At 40.0% G+C, this 18906-nt stretch overlaps 1 protein-coding gene across 4 annotated transcripts in view; it reads left to right on the top strand.

The window, feature by feature from the left end:
- Positions 1-18906, top strand: part of UBE2E3 (ubiquitin conjugating enzyme E2 E3) — an 83469-nt gene that overhangs the window by 4501 nt on the left and 60062 nt on the right. For all 4 annotated transcript variants that reach the window (XM_054044216.1, XM_054044215.1, XM_054044217.1 and 1 more), the window contains exon 3: positions 248-298. In XM_054044216.1, coding sequence (XP_053900191.1) covers positions 248-298 — 51 coding nt within the window. The remainder of the gene's footprint in view (positions 1-247; positions 299-18906) is intronic.

Genomic DNA, 18906 nt, shown 5'->3' with positions numbered 1-18906 from the left:
TTTCTACCTATATGAGGTGAAAATGTTCTGTTCATTTACTGTATCAAGTAAGAAAAAAGCTGCAAAGTTTCTCTGTTATGGGATTTGGGTTATGCCTCTGAGAACAAAGAGGAAGCAGCCATGTTAGCATTACTGAAGGCACAGCCAATCTTGCATTTAACTGCATGGTGGTAGAGGGCAGTGTAATTCCTGATTTATTCTATAGACTATCTCAAATGCTTTGTGTCTGTTCTCATTTCACCCACAGAATTCAGAAGGAGCTAGCTGAAATAACCCTTGATCCTCCTCCTAACTGCAGGTATGTAACAACTTTTTAAATTGTGGACAGTGATAGGAAATTAAAATGGGTAGAGATGTTTGCTCAGCAGAACAGACAAGCAGTTCTTCAATGTTTGTAAGTGGACAACTATAATATAAACATTGTGTAAGGTAAATTGAACAATTGTCTGGGAACATTTGATAATGTATCACAAAGTTTGGATTTTCAAGTACATGTAGTAGTTGTCTCATTGAGATTGATATGAATGGTAGAGTTTGTTCAGTAGATTTTTCTGTAGAGGTTCATTGTGTATTTTAAAGTAAGTGTTATATAAACTTCCAAATGTACTGAAGCTTTGAAGTTAGTGCTTGTACACAATTTTAACTTACCTTTTGCGTGCTGAGATATAGGAAAGTGATGCTATGATGCTCTAAAATTTAGATAAATAACTGTGTGAGATTTATTTTTTACAGTTTTCATCTTATTACAGTGAAGTGGTTTAGAGTAAAGCTGAAGTATTACATTTAAAGTTTCTGTCTGTTAGCCAGAGATTGTATTGTCTTGATACATGGTATTTTAAGGAAATTTCCCAGTGGAGTGGGAGATTGTTGGTCGTTTTAGAAAATGAAATTAGAGTGTATAAGAGATAAGTGACATATGCAGTCTTAAAGAAAATTAAGACTAGTGTGGTGCACAATCCGTAAGAAACTTAAACGGTAACAATTGACTAAACTAACTTTTTATCTTTAAAACTTGCTGAAAAATTATCAGCTGTGATGCATATTTATTTTAAGAAAAGATTTCATGTTGACTGTAAGCATCCAATGTTGAAATCTATAATAAATCTTCTTAGGTTTAAATAAGATACCTAATTTAATGTTACCTTTCTATTATACATATTTCAGCAGGCTGTCTGTGCATAAAGTGTACTTAGTTTAACAGATACTGTGCAATACTAGCATTATTCATATGTGAGAATACTGAAAATGTTCTGGAGTTTTACTTCGCTTTTTTGGAATATTGAGTAGTTGGAAGACTTTGGTAAAAGGAGTTTTTACAACTCAGTAAAGATGTATTTTTTCATATTTTTATCTGGATGACTGGGATTTATCACAACTTTGTTCTTTTATTTGACTCTTACCGTCAGGGTATCTTATCTGGAGAGGTCCATGCCATGGACGTCCTGTAATAGTCTGATGTATATGTGTGTATGGTCACTATCTTCCCTGATCAAAGCAGTATGGGTCTCCAGTTCTACATACCCTTCATGTTAGTGCTATCAGAGACCAAAAGGTGGCATGGTATGGGAGAAAGGGTATTACAAGGAAATAAGCCAGAGGTACTTCACCTTTTAATTTCAAAGCGTGTGTTGCTCTTTACCCATTTTGGGCACATTATGTTACAACTGACTTTCAGAAGGAGATAGTTACCCTCTGCTGTAACATCTGATACGAGCATATTTAGCCTCTGGGAAAATTTGCTCCTCTGGTATCAGTTTAAGTATATCTACATACATAGATAAAGTCTTCAGGGTAGACATGACCAACCAAAGCACGGGGACTATTGTTAAGAACTAGGGAAAAAATAAACAAAAAAGTCTAAAATTATTTGAATTTCTCTGAGAGTGCACGAAAAAATATTTTTGGCCAGTGAAGAAATCTATAATTCTGTTCCTATGTGTCTCATACATATTATATTTAAAGAGAAATTGCACCATTTTCCTCAGTGCAACTGTTTGGCATGTACCTTCCACCTTGTGTAAGATCAGCAATAAATGTGAAAAAGACCTTGACATCCCTCTGGAGACCAGTCAGATTTTTGGGATGAACAATTTGGAGAGAGAATTCCATTGACTCCAGGAGTACCATGGATTGGAACTTAAAACAGTCTCTCCCCCCCCCCCCCCTCACAAAAAGCTTTTCTATTAGGAAATGAATGCAGCATTTTGTTGCATGTAGAACAGTGAAGCGGAAGACATCATATACCTTCTTATAGCACAGATTTGTCAGCACAAACTGACACAGCATGTGCATGATATACCTTAATTGCTCTGCGTGCAATAAGCAACAAAATGCTACATCACCCCTTGCATATTTGAGGGAAATATAATTTCTTGGAGATGGGGGGGGGGGGGGGGAGGGAATGTCAGTTAATTTTAGGCTCATAATATAGATTGTATGTGTGTTTAAAAAGTTAGAGAGCTTTGCTATTCATTACAAATGTCCAGAAGGTGTTTCTTAATGTTAATGAAGAGTGTTTTTTTCAATTTGACTATAAATGTGCCAGTCTTATTTGCAACCATACTGTTGCAGGATTATGGCAGTACATAATACAAAATTGAATGGTAACAAAAATGACTCACTGTACAAGCAGAAATGGTAAAAATAAATTAGATTTCTAAAATTCCTTAGTTCTAATAAGGTGATAGTACTGCATGAAAGAAAAAAGTATTAGTGTTTAACAGGATGCAGTACAAGGGTTGATTGATATTTATCCATTGTGTAACGTATTTTGCATAATGTATTAACAATTTTGGTAAAAAACTGTTGGGGATAATACATCATGGAATAATGTTTAATTGCTGCTCAATAACTATGAGCATGGTACTGTACAAACTGCTTTCTATGCCATTTAAAACATGTAACTCGTGTTAAGTGTAATTGTATTAGCTGATGAATATTCAATGTTCAGCAGACACTTGAGGGTCTCAGCAAGTAAATCTGGTCTGCGTTTACCTGGCCTAAATTCATCCATTTGTTACAGCTCTGTCAGCAGTACAGGGTTACAGACAGGATGATGGCTTTAGGTATTAGCACATCAGCCACTGACGTGCATACGTCTGTCTGATCTAACACAAACCAGAATACACTTTTGTTCCATTTGTAGCATTGGGTAAAAAAGTTACTTAAGTACAAAATATGAAATGCACGAAAATTACAAATTAAAAGAAAAAGCTTAAAGAAAACTAACCCTTTGTAGCTAGACTCATGTCTGACTGGTGGATAGACCTCAATTCACAAACAAGAAAAGTGTGGATTTCCCCTGGCTGATTAAACCTTCCCACAGCCACATCTACAGCATCTGTTTTGTAAACATGCTAAAGTCCTACGTGAGATCCACATTGCTTGAGTGCTCAGGGTTGCCCTTTGGTTTCTCTTTAAGGTGCACCGCTACCTCGATATAACGCAACCCGATATAACACGAATTCGGATATAACACGGTAAAGCAGTGCTCCAGGGGGGCGGGGCTGTGCACTCCGGTGGATCAAAGCAAGTTCAATATAACGCGGTTTCACCTATAACGTGGTAAGATTTTTTTGGCTCCCGAGGACAGTGTTATATCGAGGTAGAGGTGTACTTGGTAAAGGCTGTAGCCTGCTAAATCATGTCACACTCTAAACTTCTGTGACTTCAGTAAGATTTCCCCAAGTGCAATGATGGCATGATAGGGCCCCAGAAATCTATGGTAAAATAAAGATTTAAACAACGAACACAAGGAAATTAAGTGCCACTTCATCCTTAAGACCGCTCTTGTGTCTAAAGACAGGAGTCTTAGATGAGTGATTCCAAGATATACTGTAATCCTAGGACACAGAGATAGATTGAAGACCGAAAACCTTAATGCCAAATTTTTCTTGCTTTTGTTGGCTTAACTGTTTGATGTAGTGTGTAGTATTTAATGGCTTTTGTGTATTTCACACTATAAAGCAAGGCTGAAAAAGGCCCTTCTTACCTCATTGCATCTAGGCAGCTCTATTTCAAACCATGGCCAAATGCTCAAACATGCTTCAAGGTATGGAAGTGTGCCAAATCTCACCTTTATACATTTTCAGAATAGTATTACAAGGCTCTTTATCACATAATGCATTGTAAATCCATGCTGCTGAGATTTTCTTATAGGTTTGACGCATGTCTGGAATAACCTTTTAGTGCGTAGCACAAAGCTATTCTGGAATGGAAGTCACCACTCCTTAATGGAGGCTGCACCTGGGCCTGCAATTCTGAGATGTGCAGGGAATGGGGGAAGGCTGGCTTTGTGTCATCGTTGTAGTTTCTGGATTCTTGCTGTTCATTAGCACAACTTAGAGCAGTTCCTCTGATGCTATAAATTTCAGCAACTTCCCATGATTGCTGATGAGCTGCTCTGCTGGTCCAGAATAGCTGGAGTGCACATTTTCCTGTTTCTTTTCTTCTCCTGCTTTACATTCCAAAATTAATCAGGGCTTGTCTATGGAAGAAAGTTGCACCAGAATACATCTGAATTTAAACAGATTTAGTTATACCGGTGCAAGTGTAACCCATGCCTGTCCTCCTTTAGTGGCACCTAGCCCAGCTAGAGATTGAGTCTGCTACAGCATTAGCTAACGGTAGAATCTCATGCACTCAGCTTCAGAGGTCCCAGGTTTGATCCCGCCTGCTAGCTACTGGGGTCTGTTGGCGTTACACAAGGCCTATGTTGCCACATTTATTTCAGTTTAACAGTAGGGTTTTATTTTTTTGGTTTAGCTTCAGTTGACTGGGAACAGAAAACAAGACTGTCCACCACAGGGCTTGCCCTAGTGTAACTAATTGGGTTTAAAAACAGCTGGAATTTAAACAGGTGCAACTTAAACAGGTAGACCAAGCCATAGTCTCAGAACTCTGCACTGCTTTTCTAGCATAGTGCTCACACCCAATGCTTACAAATGTTATCAGACACCTGATAGCTATAGGCCTAAACGTACTAGGCAAAGACTGCAAATGGAAGTGTCCAAGAACAATGCCCAAATCAGACAGTCAACTCCTCCCTTCCCAGTTGTTGGAGAAGTCTCACCAAGATGCTATCCTTGTAATCTGCCGAAGGCTCCATCTTTTGTATCGGCCTCTGGCTATTAGACAACAAATTAAATCTGAAACCTCAACTCTCAGGCTGCTGAAAAGGAGTAGGAACATTTTCCTTCTGTATCTGTTCTCACAGTGCTGCTGCAAAAGTGGGTGTGAGATGGGGGGAGCTCTGCCCCTGTACATTTCCCTAAATGTGTTGTCTGAGCCCGAGGAAGATGGATAGTGGGTCTGCTATCATCTGTAACCTCGATTTTCCACCTCAGTGAATAGCTCTGGTGTCCATGTTATAGGTTTCCCAAGCAGTAGCAGAATAAAATTTTTCTGTTTCACTGATGTCCACATTTTTCTGAGTGCCAACAGTTTTCACTCAGCAGCTTGGGAAAGCTCTAAGTAGCAGCAGCAGCACTGGAGTTGTCTTTCTGCAAGCTTGGGAAGACAGCACAGCAATGGTTAACCCACTTCAGATTTGGAGGATTTCCTTTGCAACAATAGGTCGGTCTAGAAATTTAAATAAAAGGTCTGAGTTTGTAAAAGCTGTTGGACATCCCAGGGAAAATTTCTACTCATCATAGATACAAATAGATTTTTCCAATAACAGTTTCTTGATACAAGAACGGTGATAGACTGCCACAAAAGCTGCCCTTAGCCCTGCTTAAACTTGCAACAAAATTCATCATTTGTGAGCCGTTTATTTTAAATTATTAGTGTACAGAATTGCTTTGAGGTTTTCCCAAGCTTTGTTTTTAAATAAAGCTTTTCCTTAGTTACCTTCATTTTATGATTACTTCATTACTCATACGTCCCTTGAAATAAGCTCTTCCACGCAGATTTTCAGTTATGTTGCTTGTATAATTAGCTTTAAATTAGTTTATAAACGTCATATTTTAAAACATGAAGGATTTTTGCGAAGGAAATTTACATATGGTCTCTGCCTTCATCTGGTTGATTTGAGTGATATGTAATTTGTACCTGTGAACATCGGTACATTAAAATAACGGCAGCCTATTCAGTTTACAGTTTATCATGTGTCTATAAACAGGGGAGCTGCATGCCAAAGACTGCCTTTGGCCCATACTATACAATTAGTAACGAGAGACTTGGGTTTTGTTATATTACCTTATGTAATGGTCGTACTGTAGCATGCATTGCAGTACAGTGCAGCAGGACTCTGGTTTTTCCAAGTATTTCAGCTTTTGGCTAGTAGGTACTTTCAATATTTCAGTACCACTGCTTAGTTCTCAGGCACCCTTTGTCCCTCTGTTAGGGCTTTAAAACTTGCCAGTTTACTACTATGGTCGTACTGTAGCATGCATTGCAGTACAGTGCAGCAGGACTCTGGTTTTTCCAAGTATTTCAGCTTTTGGCTAGTAGGTACTTTCAATATTTCAGTACCACTGCTTAGTTCTCAGGCACCCTTTGTCCCTCTGTTAGGGCTTTAAAACTTGCCAGTTTACTACTAACGAGTCCATTTGGTGAGCCAATGAGTGCATCCCATCCTGAATTGTGTGATCAGAAGGGAGCAGCGTGCTGGCCCCAGGGTAATTCTGTTCTGCCCTTATCAGAGGGCTCAGCTCTGGGAGAGACTGAGATCTACCAGAAATTCTTATGGAGCTTTACAGAGGAATGCTTCTTGTGTGCCATTGTGGCTCTATGCCACTCAGTTCAATGGGACCTTACTGGTATTACAGGTTATACAAGTGTTGTCAAAGTACAAAAGGTTTCTGTGAAAAGTAAGATCCGCCCACAGTAGGGCAATACACTGTTTGGGTTTGATCCCCTCAGTGCATTTTTCAGTAGAATCCATTCCTGATCTGTTAGCACAATGCTACCACCACCAGCCCTCCTTCTGACTTTTGGCTTAGGGGGACATTGCCAGGGTCCCCTTACCCCTGCTGATGGTTGGCAGCTGTAGTGGCCCCTTAGAGCTGTTGGTAGTCTCCTAGGACTGGGGGGTGTGGGCAGAGGTGGCTACAAGCCACCTTTCTGCTCAACCTCAGGTCAGGCCCTATATCATTTCCACTAATATCTTCTGTACCAGCCTTAAATACCAGTAGTGATGGTGCCTTGACTAAAACAAGTAGGGTTCTACATGCTAAAAATGTTCCTGATATTTATCTTAAAACTTCACCTGCTTGTCCTACCATCTTCACAGGCTATGAATAAATCCTTTCCTTCATGTGTATTATCTTGAAGCTGTTTATCGACTGTGATCTGATCCCCCAAGTCATCTTGTTTCTCAATAAATCTAATTCCCGCCATCTCTCCTCCGGTGTTTTATCCTCCAGTATCATTTTTGTTTTTCTACTTTGTCTTTTCTTTAGTTTACCTACATATCATGGTGAGAGCAGAGCGAATATTCTAGGTGCAAGCACATCAAGACTCTATAAAGCAGCACCAGTACTTCCCTAGGTATACGAGTGTATGAATATAGAAGGGAGTCAATAGCACTGGCTTTTGATGGGGATTTCACACGACAAGCTAATTTAGTTATTACCCATTATCCTTCATCATCCTTCTCAGACGTGCTGCTTTCTAGATACAGTAGCTGTCCTTTAATTTTACATTTATATTGTTTATTTCCTCTGATTGGCAAAAGCCTTCACGTTTGTATGTATTATATTGTTTGATATCACTTGGCACTGAAAATCTGAACCAGAACATTAAACAGCTCCCAGTAGAGAGAGGAGTTGATTAGGACATGTAAGAATGCGTAATGGGAAGGTCCACAAAAATGCCTATGCTGGGGTTAGGGATCCTTTGTGGTGGGAGAACAAAAGCAAAGAAATAGCAGCCAAAAATGAATACGGTATCAGTTATACAATGCCTTTCATCCAAAAGGAAGACTTCCTTACCACTGTTTTTAAAAACAAAAACAAACAAAAAAGACACCCTTTGTGTAATTACTCTACCAATTGGGCACTAGAAAAACAAAGATATGAAGCAAAGCTTTCAATATGGCCTGTGAATATATATTTGCACGTTATTTCCAACACTATATTTCTGGATACATTCTTACCAATAACATTTTGCTCCTGTAAATGTGATCGTTTAAGGAAAAGGGTCACATTCCACAAAGCACACACGGTTCTTATTCAAACAAATGTTTAAATACTTGTAGCATTGGTTCAGCTCTAATGATAGACTATCAGTTCTATCTGAGATACTTGCTTCATCATTAATCTCTTCAGAAGGTAAATCAATGGGTTGCAACCATTTAAAGCTATAGTTATCTAATGATAACCTTAATTCAGCTCTAATAACGACTTCTATCAAGGAATTTCTTGTGTTTAGTTCTTTTTTCTTATAACAAGGATGCAATTTTGGAGGATTAGACTAAACCAGTGAAGAGTGATATAATTTAGTGCAGCAATCACAAATCAAATATGTTTGCCCATTTGTACTAACCGCCTGGTTCTGTTACCTTTTCTCATGCAGAGCAGCTGTTACCTTACTTTGTGAGTAGTCAATGGGGGAGTACTTAAGCAGTAAGGTGTAAAACACAATCAGGATCTGAGGAAGGAGTACCAGTAAATATGTAATCTATAGAAAAAGTGTGCTATTACTTAATGGATTTTTGATAAACTGGAGAGTGGAAGATGGCTCCAAAATATAGCAGTAAGAACCACTGACATCATGTTCTCAGCAATACAGTTTTTTGTTAAGGAATTATTCATTATTCTCTTGAATGTATGTATTAAGTATAAAAACTTCCTAGTCCTTTTCCACTTAAACTTTCTTCTGTGCAGAGGTTTGGTAACTACAACTATTTTCCAAAATCTTTTTCTGAGCAGTTGTTCTTTCCCCTGTACTTTTGTGTTTAGTTTAGCACCTTGCAAGGTATAGAACAAGATCCTGCAAAGAGTTTTGTACATGATTAACGTCACTCATATGAGTAGTCCCAGTGAAATCGTGAATTAAGATAGACTGAAAAAATATAAAAGCCAGCAGGACTAGTTATGGAAGTAAAGCTTCATAGTTTAGAGATTCCAAGACCAGAAGGGAGCATTATGATCTAATCTGACCTGTATAACACAGGCCATAGAACTTCCCCCAAAATAATTCCTACAGCAGATCTTTTAGAAGAACATCCATCCTTGATTTAAAAGTTGTCAGTGATGGAGAATCCACCATGCCCATTGGTAAATTGGTCCAATGGTTAATTACTTTCAGTTAAAAATTTACATCTTATTGCCAGTCTGAATTTGCCTAGCTTCAACTTTCAGCCATTGGATCATTTTATATCATTTTCTGCTTGATTACCCCTCATTAAATATTTGTTCTTCATGTAGGTACTTATTAACTGTAATCAAGTCAGTCTCTCTCTTTGTTAAGATAAATAGATGCATAAGTGTTTGCAGGATTGGGCCCTTATTATGTAAGCAGCATCCAGTTTCCCTTTTATATATGCTCTGAAATATAGCTATAGTTTAGTCAAAGGCTTCATAAAGCTGGTGCCAATCTTCATAGGTATTAGCATCGAAACTGAAGAAATAAAAAAAAATCCTCTTTATGATAAACTTGTATCTACTCTGGAGCTGCGTAAATCATTTCACACACTTCTTCCCCAAGGACTGGTTTAAGAAAACTGACCTCCTTCTGTCTGTCTGGAAACCCTAAGAAAAGTCCCAGATAAAAAATATATCTGTTAAAACTATCTAATTTTATTTTGTTTGATAAGATTTGTAAAATTTAAAGAATTGTGTTCTCAGCTTTAAAAAAATCAGCTTTTCAAATACTCATTCAATAGTTTACATAAAGGCCCTTCAGACACTATGATAATGCTGATTAATCCTGTATACTTTACACCCAAGCTGTGTATTAATCAACATCAGCAGTCTTTCACACTTATTGTTTAATAAACAGTGTATATGCTCAGGTCTGAGCACACTGCATGCATCTCCATCAGATTGTTTTGCCTGTGAATCTCAGTTCAGAGAGTTGGAATTGCCACTTCCTGTCATTTCAAGCTTTCTGTACATGGGAACATTTAGGAAAATTAATCTGAATTAACTGAAGGTGTGAATTTGAAGTGCCTGAGTTAAACTTCATTGAACCCCTGTGTAGACACTCCTATTCAGAATAAAAAGTGGCCATAATTCACTTTATTTTAAGGCCACTTCAATTCATAGAATATCAGGGTAGGAAAGGATTTCAGGAAGTCATCTAGTCCAACCCTAACTAAATCCCCAAATGGCCCGCTCAAGGATTGAACTCACAACCCTGGGTTTAGCAGGCCAATGCTCAAACCACTGAGCTATCCCTCCCCATGAAAGCCTCCACACAGGTGTTTAATGCAGTTTAACTAAACAACTTTAAATTCACACATTTAGTTAATTTGGATTAATTTGCCTGAGTATCCCCATGTAGACAAGCACCCAGTTTATTTTCTGATTCAGGCCTGAGCTGAAACAATTCTTTGATTATATACTATGTCTTGTAGAGACTGACCAAACCTTCTTTAAGGATCTTCTAAATAGAGACAGTGAAGAATATTAGTTTAATAATAGTTTAGGATTTAAATTAGCACATCAAAGGAACAAAGTGTTACTCTCTGAACCTTCCTATAATAATATTTATTATCACATCTGTAGCATAATCATTCAGCAACGATACTAAGTCCTGTATTTTAAAAACACCTCAAAAATTATTCAAATACATGTTTCTAGTCCTTACATCACACAATGGAACAGCATGCAGCAAATCTCTTTTCACAGATTCCAAGGCCGGGAGAGACCACTGTGATCATCTAGTCTGACTTCCTGTATAATACAGGCCAAAGAACTTCCCCAGAATAATTCCTGCGTTCCCCTTTAAGAGCTTAAGATATCAAATAGGTTGCTTCTGGGGAATCTTGACCTCTGTTCCTTTTTTGCCCCCCCCCCCCTCCTTTTTTTTTTTTTTGCTGCGGGGAAGGACGGGGTCCAGTCCTACATTCCTTGCATGCACAAAATTGATTGGATAGCATCACGGAGTAGATACGTCTCCACTGCATCACTAGCTTGAATGCCAGCAGCACTTGAGCTTCAAACCTCCTAATGGGCCAGCCACCTCAAGTTTACAGTGCCACTGAACTTGAGCTAAAGATTTGGGACCGGAGCTGAGTTAGGGGCAACACTCAAGGTGTATCTTGAGCTCACCCTGCAGTGAAGATGACAAGCCCTGAGACATCAGTGAGATTCTGCATGGACACAAGGGCCACCCATCCTTATCAGATTGCAGGATGGGGGCCTTATTCAGGTTTCTGAATGATCTCTTAGAGGGGAGACTGTAGCTCCAATTTCAGTGAGGAGAATCCCATGGAGAATCATCCCACAGGAGAGAAGCAGAAGAATTCAGAGAAGGTTCCTCACCAGGTGAAAATGTTGATAGATTTAAAACAAAAAGCCAGCAACAACTTAATCTGCCATTGTGTTTATACAACAGTTTTCTCATTCATTTTCTGCTTTCCTGTATGGTGACCTATAGCATAGGTTTGATATTTTCCTCTCTATAATCTACAATAATAAATGGAAAAATGTTTACTTTTGTTTGCATTTTAAACAGAATTTGGACTTGAAATGCTTTGAGAAAAAATGAATCTGAACAAGTATATTATAATTAGTAGCAATATGAAAGGAGATATAGATACATTTCTGTCTGCTGACATTTCTCATTGGGAAGCAACTATTAGCATAGCTTCTATTAAAGCAAAGGGTGATCAGCTAGTGTTTTTCTCTTCATCTCCATGCAGACTTTCATACAGGTTGCAGTATACAGGAGGCGGCTAAAATATGTATACCAAATTACACAATCCAACAAACCCTCTGTACACAAAACCCACTTTGATTTCTGTGGTTGGAGCTCTGTGCACAGAGGGCTTGCTTGAGTGATTTCCAGCTTTATTTTCCTTCTAAAGGAAAAGTGAAGATGAGGTCTTTGTTAGTAGAATAGAATCCATCTACAATGAAAAATGTAACCAATGCTATATTCCCATGAAACGGAACTTAGGTGAATTCAACCTGCTATATGCCAAATGCAGTTTGTGAGTGGGCACACAATTTCTCACATGAAAGGAAAAATACTGTAGTATCTAAGACTATGCAGGCAACAGCTCTTGGGCAGTAAACGTTACAGGGAAAGCTTAACATTAAAGTACAAACATAGTACATGACTACAAACAATTCTCTTTAGTTTTCTTCCAAGTATGTACTTAGAAATATATGGTAGTTATTGTAGTAGCCAGTGTCACCCTCCTCTCCTCTCTCCAAGTCTTTAATGTGGCATTTATAGTATTGAGGGTATAAAATGGTAACATGACTGATTTTTTTTAGAGTGAATTTCAGCTACAGAAAACGCTAGCTAATAGTCTGTCTGATTTGGTTAATATTTAAAGCCAGAGTCCAAATTCACTGCTGGCATAAGAGTTTCTCAGTGGAATTGCATCCAACAACACCAGCTGTTGGTTTGGCCCCAAGTGTGGTAATTGAATTTTGCATCTAAGAGGCAGATTGCTGAAAGGGAGCAAAGCAAAAAAATAGCACGGATTCATTTACACACATGAGAAATACAGAAGCAAAAATGTCATATAAAGTATTACTGCTAACACAAAATATGTCAAAATTCAAATAAAGCAAGTAGTCTCTGGAAAAAGTAAATTTTAGAATAAAATTCTTTAAGGAAGTTGTTCTCTTTAAAATGTTTTAAATGTCTGTTTATGCTTCATTGTTTGTAATTTTTCCAGATTAGCATAATTATCAGTTCTAGTCATTTTTGCCATTTGACAAACACTGTGCCCTCCTTAGCAATAAAAAAAGAAAATATAATAGGAATTAAGGTCTTACCCACTCCAGAGAGGAAGGTGCAATTGCTAGTTGTAAATGGCCACGTTAGGCCTGCAGCTGGCTGGTTCTGCCAGATATAAAGGGCCAGCCTCCCACAAAGCATGCTGGGAAAAAATCCCTATAAGACCTCAAACCTGCTGTGGTAGGAGTCAAGTAATTAAAAAAAAGGGGGCATTCTGGTGTGTGTTAGAGTTCTTATATTGCAAAATTATTTTTCTTTGAAGGCAGTGTAGTATGGCAAAAGACTCTTTATACTAATGATGTATCACAATATCTCTTAGTTAAGTTGGGCTCTCAGTGAATTATTGTTCTAAGTTTGCAAAAGAATAAAAATTGAGGGTTTTTTAATAGGTCATTCATTCCCCAGTAGATTCTAACTGTTGTAAAATAGATTAAATCTGGGACCTAAACTTTGTGGGGGTGGCTCTTTTCATGTTGCACCTTCTGTGTCTGGGAACATGTAAAACTAGACCTTGATCCTGCAAGCCTATATGTATGGGTGGATGCCTGCACAAAGTGTGAACCTCCTGGAGGGTGTAAAGATGAAACCATGTGTATGAGTTTGCAGGATTGAGGCCTTAGTTACTTTTTATCTACCACATATAAGACTATTCCCAATATTAAGAGTTCTTTAAATGTATTAAAACATATAAACCACTAGAATTTACTTTTCTGACTCTTTTTAACATACAAAATACATCTATCTTGCCCTTTTTGTAGCAGTTTCAATTAAAACATTTTAAATACATTTTAGTCTTCTCCTGCTGCATTTATGTTGCAATAAAGAAGCTACATGCAGGGGCTTCACAGAGGGATCAGCATTTCTGTCAGTTCTTTAATCTTTGGGGAATGTTATGTAGATCCCATATAAACTAGCTTTTATTTTAGAAGCCTAATATTTTCAAAATCCCCTACCACCCATTTCCTTTATGCTGTTGTGAGTCTTTACCTGTGGATAAAAGTGGTAGTGGCATACAGTGTGATGCACGCAAGGTCTGCTGCTAGATGTCTGGGTACAGGCCTTCATGAGAAGTACATTTGTATATTTAATTTCACTCTCTGTATTTGAGGAGCCCCCCTGTGATGTCTGTGGGTCCCTGGTACTCTGCAATAAGTTGGACCTGAATTCTGCAGCCATGTCCCTGCATGTTATAGTGCAAGGGTCGGCAACGTTTGGCACGCGGCTGTGAGGTGAGAAGCCGCGGCCAGCACATCGCTCACCCGCGCCGCTTCCCGCCGCCCCTATTGGCCCGGGACGGCAAACCGTGGCCAGTGGGGGCTGCGATCGGCCGAACCTGCCGCGTCAGCAGGTGAATAAAACTGGCCCGGCCCGCTAGAGTGCTTACCCTGGCGAGCCGCGTGCCGAACGTTCCCGACCCCTGGTATAGTGTAATGCTGACAGATCCTGGTCGTCAGCGGGCTGGATCGAACCTGGGAGCTCTGGATCTTAGTGCATGAGTCTCTAGCACATCAGCTAAAAGCCAACCAGCTGTTAGCTAAGGCTGTAGAGCAGACTCATTTTATCTCTCTCTCTCTCTAAGGGTACGTGTATACTACCCACCGGATCGGCGGGTAGTATTCGATGTATCGGGGATCGATTTATTGCGTCTCGTCTAGATGCGATAAATCGATCCCCGAATCGATGCCTGTACTCCACCTCCACAGGAGGAGTAAGTGGAGTCTACGGGGTAGCCGCGGCGGTCAACTCGCCGCCATAGGATGGCCAGATAAGTCGAATTAAGATACTTCAACTTCAGCTATGCGAATAGCATAGCTGAAGTTGCGTATCTTAGTTTGAACCCCCCCACTATTGTAGCCCAGGCCTAAGTGGTGTCAATGCCACTAGGTGGGACAGAATACCACACCCAGAAGGTGTGTGAGTTACAATAGCACTGCAGGGAGGCTGATGGGAAGATCTGCTGAAGTTTCATTTAAATGTTTTTTAAATTTATTACTTCAATATGTAAATGATTAATGCAATCTGTATACTTTATATGGCTTGGTATTAGATTTGATTTACTCTATGCCATACCCACATTCTGCAGGAGATTTTGTACTGACAAACTATCATAACTACCTAGAGAAGTTGTTTGGGGAAGCAGAGGCTCTTGTACGGTTTAAGTTTTGGTACATGGGGAAGCATGGCAAGCAGTTGGGGACAGAGAAGTGGGGGCGGGACAGGCATCTTACCTGGATGTTTCAATTAAATGGTAAGCAAGTGAAATTGACATTTAAACTGCCACTTTGTGGTTTCCAATTTAACACATTGAAGTGAAGGTGTTAGCAATTCACATCTGCGATTTTTTTCAGACTTTCTGCAGACTCATGGAGACACCAGTGCATCAGTTTGTACTTGGCTCATGTTTCCTAGGCTGTCTTCACAAATATGTGGGCTAGAAGCCTACAAACACAAATTAAATCTTTCAATCTGGAACACAGTTCTGAGGCAGAGTGTGGATGTTGTGCCAGATTCTTTGGCTGCTGAATTCTTGGGAAGGTAGTGATACCTGTCATTGAACACCTATGTGCAGAACTGACCATTGAAATACATTGAGGCTGGAAAATAAAAAAGGACAACAGGATACATCTCTATGCTGGCAAATCAGTTATTGAATAGCAGATTATCCATACTTCAGAAATTGTTTTAAATTAGGGGTGTTTCAATCAATGGAGGAGTTTGAATCCCTCCCACACCATCGGACATCACTTAGAGCAGGGGTCGGCAACCTACGGCACGCGTGCCAAACACGGCACACAAGCCGATTTTGAGTGGCACACTGCTGCCTGCCGCGGTCCCAGCCCCCAGCACCACTCAGCCCCCCCGCCCACCGCTTTCCCCTGCGGGGGCAGGAGGCAGAAGCTTGGTCCTGCGGCAGCCAAGCTTCCCCTCTCCCCAGCTTCTTCCCCCAGCATGGTGCTTTCCTGCCCCGCCTCCTCTCCTTCCCTGGCCAATCAGCTGATGGCCTTTGTGAGGGGGAAGGGGATAAGTGGCAGCATGCTCACTGCTCTGTAGAGGAGGCAGAAAAGAGGTAGGGCCTGGGTGAAGGGAGTGGGACAGGGCATATCCCTTCCAGCCCCCTGCCCTGAGCTGCTCAGGGCAGGGGGCTGGGAGCACCCCCATGAGCTGAGCACCCCAGCCTTCTGCCTTGCACCCCCCCTGCCCTAACCCCCCCCACATCCCCAGCCTTCTGCCCTGCACCTCCTCACACCCCCAGCCTTCTGCCCTGTACCCCAACACACCCCCAGTCCTCTGCCCTGAGCCCCCCCACACACCCAGCCTTCTGCCCTGCACCCCCACACACCCCATCCCTCTGCCCTGACCCCTGAACCTCCGCACGCCCCCAGCCTTCTGCCCTGCACCCCCCACACACCTTCAGCCCTCTGCCCTGACCCCTGAATCCCCCCACACACCCCCAGCCCTCTGCCCTGACCCCTGAACCCTCCCCCCAGGTCTGGGGTCCCGGCTGCCAGCCCCTTGCTAGCTGGCGTCCCGGCCGTAGGCCCCGCTCAGCCTGCTGCTGGCCTAGGTGAACAGAACCCCAGGCTGGCAGCGGGCTGAGCAGGCTGGCAGCATAAGATCAGCATTTTAATTTAATTTTAAATGAAGTTTCTTAAACATTTTGAAAACCTTGTTTACTTTACATACAACAATAGTTTAGTTATATAATATAGACTTAGAGAGAGACACCTTCTAAAAAACGTTAAAATGTATTACCGGCATGTGAAACCTTAAATTAAAGTGAATAAAGAAGACTCGGCACACCACTTCTGAAAGGTTGCCTATCCCTGACTTAGAGCATGAACAAGGCTCTTCTATCCCTGTCTATCCTGGGTTACTTTTTTGTATATCTTCTGTGTTGTTAAGGGAAGAATGGAGCTGGAGTGCCAGTGAGAAGCGCAGTCAGGAAAGTAACAAATCCTTTTCTAATGGATTGTATTTTCTAAATGGACAACCAACCTAATTCTCAATTACTGAGGGACAATCTCCACTCATTGATATACTTTGCTTTCCACAACCAAATCTCTGTACAACTTTTCATGAGTGATGTACCTGAGTATTTGGATTCTAATATCTAAACTGTATTGTTAAATCTATTCACCTAAATTTAGGTTATTGCTGATTATTTACTCTATGTATCAGATGACTTTTAAAAACTAACTTTATATTTGTGGATAATCTAAGCACTATACCCAGATGTACAGACACTCTTTTCCCAATCTATGTATTATATAATTTTTTAACATTAGCTTTAATAAAATTTTTAAATCTAAGTTTTAAAGGACTACCACTTACTGAGCAGAATTGTAATGCAGGGTTAGGGTAACTCCCTGTTTTGTTTCCTTAGCTGTTACACAAACTTGCAACTGCATTAGTAGCCTTACATCAGTATTTGCTATAGTTAATTTTTTCTTTAACTTTACTGCTACAACAGGCATTTTCAGATTTTTCACATGGAAGACTAAGCATTTTCTGATGCAGGTACCGAATAATAGAATCCATGATCTGAGTTGTCAGAATTGGGCTCTGCCTTCTTGTTTTGGTATTGGTGAAGGAAGGGTGACAGTAAAAGTGTTCCTACTTCTTCTATACATGAAATAAGCTGGCTAGCTCCCATTTAAAATCCTCCTGAAAAGCCAACTAATCTGGGAAACCTTCCAGCTACAATGGTCACCCACCCACTTCTGTGATTACCTACATTGCGCTAGATTTAGAACTTGAGGTGGTAAAATGTTGTTTTTAAAACTGATTCACAAATATAAATGCTGAGACTGGTTTTCTGTAATTTGCTAGGCCCATGAATGTTACTGTTTGGAGTCTACGAGGTATTTATGGACATATTTGTGAATAACAAGTTTCCACAAATCTTAGCACAAACCAATGTTCATCCAAAAATGTGTTCTAGAAGTTTCTTAATTTAGAAACCTTCGGTTGTCCAATTATAAAGCAAACACAATCATACAGCATATTTAATAAATAAGTAGTGTCCATAGTCCATAGACCATTGTTTGTGTAAACTGTGTTTGTTTTTTTCTAAGTGTTCACCATTCAGAGAAACAAGAGGTTAAATAGGACTAGATTTGCAACAGATGTTATTTGCAATGAATAATTTGACAAGCTGTGTTTAGAATATGTCTTGTATTGTACCCACTCATACCTTCAATATGTAAAATCTGTGCAATAGGGATTGCTAGTTGTGTAGAATGCTAGAAAAGTGTAAAACGGTATCAGTCATTATGGCACTACAGAAATATTGTTTGAGCCATCTGAAAGACCAGACCCTGAGGCCTAGTCAAACTGCAATGAAGAGCAGGTCAGAAAAGGGCAGGAAAGCTCACGTTTGCACTCTGATTCTGGGGCCACTAGTGTAAAGTTACAGCAGCTAGAGGGGCTGGTCTAAATTATACTGGCTGTTAATAATCCTCAGGGTCCGAAACCTCAGTCAGGAACTAGTGCTATCTAGGGGTCCCATAACCATGTTCTAACACTGGGAGAACAGAGTAGGGTCTGTTATGAACCTGTATCTCACTCAGAATTGATCCTTGTGACCCAGCTATGCTAGCTGTGTGGCCAAATTCTGCCAGTGAGGTAATGCAAAGTGGCTGCACTACATTGCACCCAAGAGCTGAAATTGAAAGGGCTAAGAAGTGAAAGTGTGATAATGGTCCAATTTCCTGTAGAAGTTCTAATAATACAGTGGACATGGTGTTGTGGTAATTGAGATGAAGGCCTTAAAAGAGGGTTTTGGAAGAAGGATGTTCCTTGGTATGATTGTTCCTGGGTATGATTGGTAGAGAAAAGCTTTACAAGAGGTTTTCTATTTTCATTTTTACTATCTGCTATAAATTGTTACCACTAATTATTTAATGCTTCTGGTTTGTAGAGTTAATTCTAATATACAAATAAATTAATGCTGCTAGGTGGATTGTAAATTTAACTATTATCATGGTGCTCCAAGCTTTTTGCATGGGTCTTCTTTTTTAAATGTGAAATATTAAAAAAAAA

This window comes from Malaclemys terrapin, chromosome 11 (genome assembly GCF_027887155.1).
Source record: "Malaclemys terrapin pileata isolate rMalTer1 chromosome 11, rMalTer1.hap1, whole genome shotgun sequence".
Classification (NCBI taxonomy): domain Eukaryota; kingdom Metazoa; phylum Chordata; order Testudines; family Emydidae; genus Malaclemys; species Malaclemys terrapin.
The sequence above is the reverse complement of the archived record's forward strand: the minus strand, read 5'-3'. Positions and strand labels throughout refer to the sequence as shown.